Below are 9,416 nucleotides of genomic sequence, written 5' to 3'. Positions count from 1 at the left end.
ATCCGATCCGATATCGGATGTTGGACCGATATATACATTATAAGCGCCATCTTGGATTTTTTCCATCGAAATCCTTCCGACATCCGATACCGGATCGGATAATGTGAAAACGGCCTAAGGCGAAGCGTGTTATGATAAATACAATGCCAAAATGGACGGAAACCGTGATTCTCGCTCTCTCAAAGCTTTGTGAAGCCATGGGTTAAACCATGTCTATAATTTTTTTTTCCGCCAATATCGGTTACCAAGTCAACGGAAGTTGAGTTATTTGGTTCTCTGCGTAAGAAAAAGGATGGAAATAAGACCGGCATCGGCACAATAACTCTTACCACTTAGCAGTAAGTAATAAATGGCAAGAACTAAACCTTCAATTGCTTACACGCACAGATTTATGTTTAATATATCCATCTAATACCAAAAACAAGATTTTTGCGCCAACACTTTAACTTTCCGGATATTTTTCAATGACTACAAAATCACATGATATCACACTTTATCTCCTTAATTTAGGAATCACGTCAAGCTAGCGATTGTTTTTTTAATCCTAATCAGGGCATCTATGTATGCCTGTTTTTATTTATTTACACACCGTGTTTTTATTGAATTTTTTAATTAGTGACTTTTCTGTAAAACACCATACACCTGCGATAGATGTTAATTACATCAATTGCTCTTAAGAAATGGGCTTTGTGTGTTCGATATGCGATTGACACTGTGTGAGTTAATTGTAAAGCCCGTTTCTCAATCAGCAATTAAAGTAACATCTATCGCAGGTGTATGGTTTTTTTTTTATTAAAAAAAGGATATAAGAAAACTAACTATGGCATTCTGTTTTCTATAATGGACCTAACTATATGCCGAAGTTAACGGAATTCAATAAAACACGGTGTGTGTTGTTGGTAGTATTCTATAAGGTCCTAATTTATTAGATGCAGATATTTTTACAGCTGATAGTACTCGGTCTCTGGAGTATATTAAACCGTGAAACATTATAGCTTTTACGATGTTTTTTTGGAGAAAACGGAAAAACAAATTTGCTCCGTAAAAACACCCTGTTTATGTGATTATTAAATGAAAACTCATTGAACAGATTCTAGTACCTCTTTTACGTACCACTTAACTGTAACTGGCCACTTCAATGACATGTGCAGTTTTCCCGCCGAACCTTTATGACATTTACAACAAACAATTGTTGACATGACAGACAGTGATATTGTGACATGTGATAATGCACATGATGATTTTTTTTAGACGAAATTATAATTAATTTTTTTGTTAGGAAAATGAAATCAAAAAGTTACATGAAAAGATTTCTTAATTTATATTTAAAGTTAATTATTTTAATGTAAAGTATCATGTGTTAAAATATCTGCAACTAATAAATTAGGACCTTATATACCTAAGGTTGATTTGTGTCCAACATTGGCAACACACTTATGAATAAAATTGAATCGTATTTAAGAAAACTCTTACAATTAATTTAAATTTAGAATAATTTATAATAAAGAACATCATTGTCTTTAATAATTTATAAAGCTTGTGATACACTGCTATTTTCACAAGATGTGTCGATTTCAGGCTTTTTTCTAAAATGACACAAGAACTAATGCAAATCAGCTATAAAATTTCAAACCCTAAAGCAATATAGGCACTAGGAGGTTATCTTTATAAATATTATTGCGTTATCTTTTTCTGTGTTGTGTTTTGACACATTTATTCACACTTACTAATTATATTTCACGCCTCTTGTCAAATAGGGGCAAGGGCATATCTTCTCTTTTATGTTCTCTCTGATTTTAAAATGTTTTCGTTTGAATAGAAACCAGATCTAAATGCATAGATATAACACCCTTAATTAGCTGTTGCCAATCATCGAATCTCACTTTCCACAAGCAAAAGTCCCACTTCACAACTCCTGGCGTCTACATACGTCGAATTCATGGTTGAACATTCACAATGGTTCTGAAGATGACTATGGGATGACATCTGCTGGTCATTCGTCAGGGTCCGGTTCTTCGTCTTCTGCGTCGAGGAGGTTATCCAGACTCGTATCCGAGTCATCTTCTTGTCATCTGCAATTAGGATAATGGGGTGAACTTCTTGCTTCTAGAAAAGACATAAGTAGTCTCCTTAGGATTCCACCAATATTGTGTTGTTGGCGTAAGTGACGCCATTTAACCTAGTGTAAGTCAGGTCCCCACAGAAAACCAGCGTTGCGGATGTCCGCGACATTATGCTGATTGGGGGTTCTATTTTAGCGTCTAATGTTTTTGTTTGCATGTCTTTGTTTTATTTGCTTAGAACTGCTGTTGCTCCCTACCTGGTTATGAACACGGTGTCTATGTGGGCGAGATGAGCGGCCAGAGGGACATCAGCGGACACAGCGTGTAGCTTCCGTCGTTCAACCGCGCTACGGGCTTGCTGGACGGCTAAGTCGCCACACCAACGCTCACAGCGAGCGTAGATCACGACACCTGGAACATTTGATGTTAATAAGATTTAACTTAGACTTTGTAATTATTGTAGGCCAGAAGTCAGCCAATGTACCAAAGGAACAGAAGAGCCGGCAAGCCAGAGGGCACCCTAGTTAAAGTTGCTGGTAGCGGCTTGGACCCTGTGCTTTACACATGCATAGGGGATGAGCTGGCTGCCAAGCGCATATGAAGGTACCACAACACCAAACTATTATATAAAGATTTAAGTATTGTACCAGCGCCAGCGAACAGTACGATGGCGGGCCAGGAGTCAATCAGTAGAGGCGTGAGGAACAGAAGAGCCGGCAGCAGAGCCAAAGGCGCTTGTAGACCTTGCCCCTTGCGCATGCCGAGGGGATGGGCTGGCTGCCATGCGCATATGAAGGTGCCGCAGATCCACACTGGAATGATATTAAAAGAAAAAGTGAGAACGTTTATAAGGAATCTAATCTAGCCATTGAGGCAGTTTTTAGTTTTTACGAGTCGACATCGACGAACTTAAAAAAATGTAGTGAATAGAACATCACCGCCGGAAATCTTCGCGCCTAAACTGCATTGAAAAATAAGGTCTACTTTTAGTTGGTATTAAATGGTCAATCACAGTGACATTAAATAAAGCACCTCTGGTTCTACCACACATAAATACGACCAGGTACACGTCATCGAGCTGATCATAAGCAAGCATATTAAAACCGATCTGTTTAATTGATAATTGAGGATATCATTGTTTGTCTCGATCGTTTACCATTTAATTGTCTTCCAGAATTACGAATATGTTTGTTGTTGGTACCTACTGACCAGGATATTACTATGTGACGGACGAATGTTACCTAATGATCAGTGTTAGGCCCAATTCAACTTTCCTATAAAAAATAAGAATTTGACTTGAAGAAAGTAGAAGACTTATAGGACTTAGGACTTTTTTAGATATACCTGGTATCCCAGCAGCGAACATTGGCAATCGAATGTGTTCATTGCAGAAGGCTACAGCTATCAAAGCAGCAGCGATCAACTGCACTACAGCGCCCACTGCCGACCATCTGGCCCCGCGCACGCAAGGAGGGATGGGAGCACTTGCTTCGGGGAGAGACGTCACTACCTGGAATGATGTCAGGGTGAGGAATTTTTGAATTTTAATAGATTGAAATCGGTAATCAAATGTATGCGCCAAATTCTGGGGTTTTTGTCAATGCCGACCATTGACCAATGACAGAATGCAAGGAAGAGGTAGATAATACACGCGCTATTTAAGTTAGAAGGATACAAGTCCTACCAAATCATCAAGGAGCAAACACTACGGCAATAATTTTTATCACTAACTTTTAAGTAAGCATTCGCAATCTCAGCCAGTTTACATGTGGTAGAAATTCGACCAATATGTTTCTTAACAAGTCTAGCGAGGGGCGTAAAATACACTTACTTGTATCGTATCCCTGTACTCCTTAACAACAGCATCAATATCAGTGGAGTCATCGCCAGACGACAGGTCCCCTTCGCTGACTTCCACTTCGACATCCGAAGGCACTTCGTCTATAGCAGTCGGCGCGATCCGCTGGTCACTGCTGCAACTGGTCATTGGCTCGGCATCGTCTACTACTCCGCTGCCGTATTCGTCGAGGAGGAGACATTCCCGCTCTTCAGTTTCTGAAGAAATAGGCATTGGCTTATTATCTCAAGATAAAAGCGTCACACATCACTAGGAAACTACACCGAGAAACCATATAAATCGGGGCAAATGTAATGATTATAAAATGGTTTTACCTTTCGCAGTTACTTTAGATTTGATGCTCTCCAAAGTTTTTGTGTGCCTTATAGCAGAAGGGATGAACCAAAGCCCCCTTTTTGATTTCTTCCCTGATGTCTTAGTTCGTGCATCTCCTCGATCTAGACGTTTGTACTCAACATCTGTAAATCAAGATGAGTTTCAAGATACTACTGAATATGTGTGTTAAAATAAATTATCAAAATCAAAAGGAATACCTCCAGCTTCTTTCTGTTCTGCAGTCGGAACACATCTCATTATCATAAAGTGGAAAGCCTGTACCGAAATTCCCAGTAAATGGCTCGCATTCATTAACGTGATCATGTGGGAAAGTGGACAGGCGAAAGCTAGAATTGCTGCTAGACTTCCTGCAAATAAAGTTGTCAGATAATTTAAGCCGCCCACTTAAGGAAAAATGCAATCTGACTTTGATAATATGGAGTGAATCTCACCAGCAGTGAACACAGCTAGAACCGGACTGCCTGTTGTTTGACTTTCGTACGTCATGGATCTGGTGAGCACCTTCCATTCAGGAGAAGCCAAAGTCACCAGGATAGAGAAGAGTATGGGACACAGCTCGGTCAGGGCCAGACTGATCCCCGCTACAGTGACTGCGGCTAAGAGGGGACACATCCATGAGGGTGCTCTGGCTTCTAGTAGAGTTGTTATTGGCAATGCCGCGTCTATACTACTTCTGAAAAAAAAAGTGCGAAGGTATATAAGGTACATGAAAAAAGTGAACGCTCCAAAAAAGTAGTCCGTTCATATTTAGCTAAGAATTTTGACTCAAGAGAAATCAACTCACCCTTTTAACATGTTTGTGTACAAAAAACACAGGCCAGATAAAATAATTGCAGGGAGCCCGACCATAAGAATTAGAGTCTTCTTTAAACTGTTATCTTTCTTCTGTGTCGATACACAAAAAGCGTATGAGATAGGCGATCCAGCGGCAAAAAGCTGAAAGAAAAAAGTCATGGAGAAAAAATGCAAAAAAACTGCAGAGCGCTTAAGATAAGCGAAAGAACGTGACAACAGTACTTAAAAATCTTCTTACCTCGTAAATAGTCATAGGTATAGGCATGTTTATGTTAGCAATATCTAAATTTATTAGACCAAAGATAGCGAAGAACTGGCTGAATATGTACAGCAGAATCAACAGCATGAATGTGAACATCATGCTTTCCTGCAAAAGAGAACAGCAATTTAAGAATAACCAAGAGATAAAGTTCATCCAAAACCTAATTATCATAGGTAGGGATTAGTAAAACGGACTAGGTAATAGCTCAATGTTCGCTTCGCGATTAATTTTAAGAGCTCCCTTATTTCTTGGCAAAAGTAAGAATATTAGAGGCTTCATTACAATAAAGCGAAACTTCCAAAACGAATAAGTTACACAATATGTGGTTGAAGCACCTAGTGTGTCGAACTTTAAGTATCGCTTAGAAAATTGGCTGGTCGAGCACCCGTTCTACACTTATGACGAATTTTTTACTACCTAATTAGAAAAATATTATTGTGTGTTTTTAATGTGAATGTTGCCTAACTTTTTTTTTGTAATCTCAATCTTCTGTCTATTTATTTTCTTAAGTATTATTGTTGTATGAATATTATTTTTTAAACCAAATCTTGACGTGTAAAATGGCTTTACAAATAAATGAGTATGAGTATGCGAAGAGAGGAATTTCTGTTAGCCGTACCTCCAATCCACACATGAACATGGCACAAACCACCATGACCACAGTAACCCCAAGCACATCAGGCCAAGGTTCGCCCAGCGCCCTGGTCTCATATCCAAACAGCCACCGCCTCGTCCGTCCGCTCGTCACGTGATCCGCAGTCGCACTGAGGATCCTTGCGCAGATGGCTACGGCTACCAGGTGTGAGAGGAAACACATCCATGTTGCCATGAAGTCGGCGAAGGAGCGTAGATTGCGCTCGCGACGGCCACGGCCGGTTCTTGCTGGGGGTAGGATGTCGGCTAGTTTCTTGAGATCTCTACATGTGATAGCTGCACAAAAAAATGCTCTTGTTAAACGACGAGGTAGCAGCAATCGAGGTTAATATTTGAAAAAAATGTTGACAACATTTAACACCTAATAGCAGATTGCTTGAAGTATCTACGGTTCGGTAATTATAAGAAATAAACAAGAAATGTAGATGCGGCACAGTTTGCTAGAACTTGTAAAACTGAGTAAGAACCATAAATCCCCTCGAATAGCGCTGTAATTTTTGCTGGAAATAGTTAACAAATGATGCTGCTAAAAGAGCGTCGCTTTTCCGTTGAGCGCCCTGAATAAGTCCCATATATATAACGTCCAACGCGTACCGCACGCGTCCCCGCTGCCGGGTAAATAAAGAACTTACTTACTACTAAACTTTCATAAAGTACTTACTAGCCACTGTAATAAAGGCAGTCAGCAACAAAACAGCAGGCACAGCGCAGTAGCTTGAGTTGGCAGCAGCTAAGGGTGCCAACAGAAGAGCTGCCTACGTTCAACGCGTTCCGCACGCTCTAATAAAATATTCACTGACTGGTTGGTTTTTGTTAACCTTTATAAAGTACTTACTAGCCACTGTTATAAAGGCAGCCAGCAACATAACAGCAGGCACAGCGCAGTAGCTCGAGTTGGCAGCAGCTAAAGGCGCCAACAGAAGAGCTGCTAACGTCCAACGCGCCCCGCACGCATCTCCGCCGCCGAGTGCGCTCAGCGTACGGCTCATACCGCTTTCTGGCTCCGTCGACATTTTCACAAATCACTGTAATTTACTAAATTATATGGAGACGCACGAACTGTCGCTTTAACCCAGCACTTTAATACAGTATTAAAAGTGGTAGACTTGTATCTACCAAGTACGTAATAAATAGGTAATATGTTTCGTAACATTTTGCTGTAGGTACAAAGTATGTCTTGATGGGTAGGTAAAACTATTTAGTTTTTTTAATATTATATCCGATAACAATACCTAGGTACCTACGTACTATCATGAAAGTAATAGCAAAAAGTAGGTTGTACCAATTATGCACCAACTTAGTTATTGGTTGTCAAGGCCCATATGAAACTTAATTCAATATTTAAATAATACAAAAGTCCTTAAAATCAACCTATTGCAGGATAGTGTATAGCAACTTATAATAATATTAAATAGGTTAAGTACAAAATAGTGTCCTATTTATAATTACGTTCAGTACTTACCATAATAAAAACATTAACCACTCAAAACACTCATTTCAACATTGTTTTCAAACATGGCGCTGATATAGGTCACCTATTTCACAAAACACTAAAAATCCAGATGCATTGACGAGAATTTTGGGAAATTTGGAGTAAAAGTGTGGATAACCGGTAAATAAGGTCGGTTATACATGTTTCTGCGACAAACTAGAGCGGTACGGAGCGATGTGGGCGTCCCTGTTCTGTTTTCAATCGATACACGGCGGCCGCTGGGGTGACCAATCTTACGGAAGGACTTGCATGATGTAGCAGGTACTAACTAAATTTTAGGAAGAAAATGAGTTAGGTACTTTCTTGCTAGCAAAGTGACTAAAATCAGCATGATTTCATTAATTAATTTTGACTTTCTTTGCTAACTTGACTATCTTTTTAACTATCTTGACCCTACTAACTCCACGACTACAAAGCTATTGTTAACTAGCACTGTTAATCGCAATATGGTTTTTTAGAATTGCAAAATCAAGTTTTATTTTTCATGAGATGTGAATAGTTTTCGGGATTCAAAACTGCCAAGCGTACAAAATACGTCTTTTCCTCAATCGACATTTGTCAATATCAATTTTTACTCCTTTTATGAATAGTTTTTGATGAAACCTCGACTGTTCACTTGTTCAGTATTAAAATTAGAGAAGTACCTAATATGTACAGTCAACCAATTAGAATCCTAGGTCACTCTAGAACCCTGTAGTAGTAGGCAGTCACTTTGACTTTTACTGTGAAAGGGTTCTACAGTGGCCTAGGATTCAGATTGTTGACTGTACCTACTTACATATTTCAAAAGTTTGGACACCCTACTAACGTTTCATACTAAGGCTTCTCACTAAACGGTTTTCTATGGCCCCGTCACCTTGTGTAAGCAGAATTCTTTATTAAATTTCACCTATTTGTCACGGTTCATCCGTCAATTGATGCTTACCAAAAGCTTAGGAATTAATTTAACTTTAAATAAGAAAACGGGATCTATGTTTTGCGCAGTGAGCTGCCTTTCAGCCCGCTAAAAGTGTGTCTTGTTTTTAGTAGGTTTTATGTTTAGGTTATTTATTTTGCCTAATTGCAGGTTCCTAGCGCTGACCAACTGTTGCACCTATACAGTTTTTAGCGATTGTTTTGTAATCTTATGTTCTAAGTTTTATTTATGAATAAATAAATAAATAACCTATCCAAGTATCCACCTAAAAACGACCTAAAAATAAATAAAATAAAACCTCGACATAGTGGACCGATTTTCATGTAACATAGCTAAGAAGAATACTTCCGACTAACTCAGCTTTCAATTAAAAAAAACACACAGACAGACAAACAGACAGACAGACAGACCCGTCGTTTTTGCGTCGGGGCGGGGGGTTAAAAAAAACAGACGGATAAATGGGCATAGCGTTGCCTACGGCAACCTAAAGCTGAGTTTAGACCAGCAAGTTATTGCTGCAAGTTTTAAGACGCAACTATAGGTCTTACCAACTCAACTCAACTCAACTTAGGTGAGTGGCCATTATCTGCATCTCTTTCTTGCATATACTTCTGTCTCAAAACTTGCAGCAATAAGTTGCTCGTCTAAACTCAGCTTAAAGCATTCGTTCTCCCCCAGTTTAAATGCAGCCGACCGGATCTGATTAAAACACTTACGCACTCGAAAACGGTAATTCCTTAATCAAATTATGACCTGACTCAACGCAGTTTCTTGCAGTTCGCGGAAGAATTAAGTGCTCCTGCGGGAATGACTAATATTGAGACATTTGAGACTCAGACAAAATTGAGTATGAATAGATACGTAAAGGCTGAGGTAATGCGTGGAAATCTCGAGATCTTTGTTACGGTGTCGATTTCATATACGGAAGATTATTGTTTTGAAGGTTACTAGATTGTAATCTGCTTGTGTAGTTGTGTATGCTAGACATTTCTAGATGTTTTTGTGCGTTATCCATCATCATATTCCTTGCGTTATCCCGT

At 39.2% G+C, this 9,416-nt stretch overlaps 1 protein-coding gene across 1 annotated transcript; it reads right to left on the bottom strand.

Moving 5' to 3' along the window:
- Nucleotides 1-1,344: 1,344 nt before the first annotated feature.
- LOC125230268 lies at nt 1,345-7,588 on the bottom strand. Its single transcript, XM_048135378.1, has 13 exons — nt 7,431-7,588; nt 6,804-6,993; nt 5,934-6,244; nt 5,291-5,419; nt 5,042-5,193; nt 4,689-4,930; nt 4,455-4,604; nt 4,236-4,379; nt 3,895-4,118; nt 3,408-3,573; nt 2,711-2,875; nt 2,321-2,474; nt 1,345-2,072 (listed from the first exon to the last, which is right to left on the bottom strand). The coding sequence occupies exons 2-13, from the start codon at nt 6,979-6,981 to the stop codon at nt 2,069-2,071; spliced, it is 2,019 nt and encodes a 672-aa protein (XP_047991335.1). The 5' UTR covers nt 6,982-6,993; nt 7,431-7,588; the 3' UTR covers nt 1,345-2,068.
- Between the last annotated feature and the right edge of the window lie 1,828 nt (nt 7,589-9,416).

The sequence above is a fragment of the Leguminivora glycinivorella genome, chromosome 10 (assembly GCF_023078275.1).
Source record: "Leguminivora glycinivorella isolate SPB_JAAS2020 chromosome 10, LegGlyc_1.1, whole genome shotgun sequence".
Classification (NCBI taxonomy): Eukaryota; Metazoa; Arthropoda; class Insecta; order Lepidoptera; family Tortricidae; genus Leguminivora; species Leguminivora glycinivorella.
The sequence above is the reverse complement of the archived record's forward strand: the minus strand, read 5'-3'. Positions and strand labels throughout refer to the sequence as shown.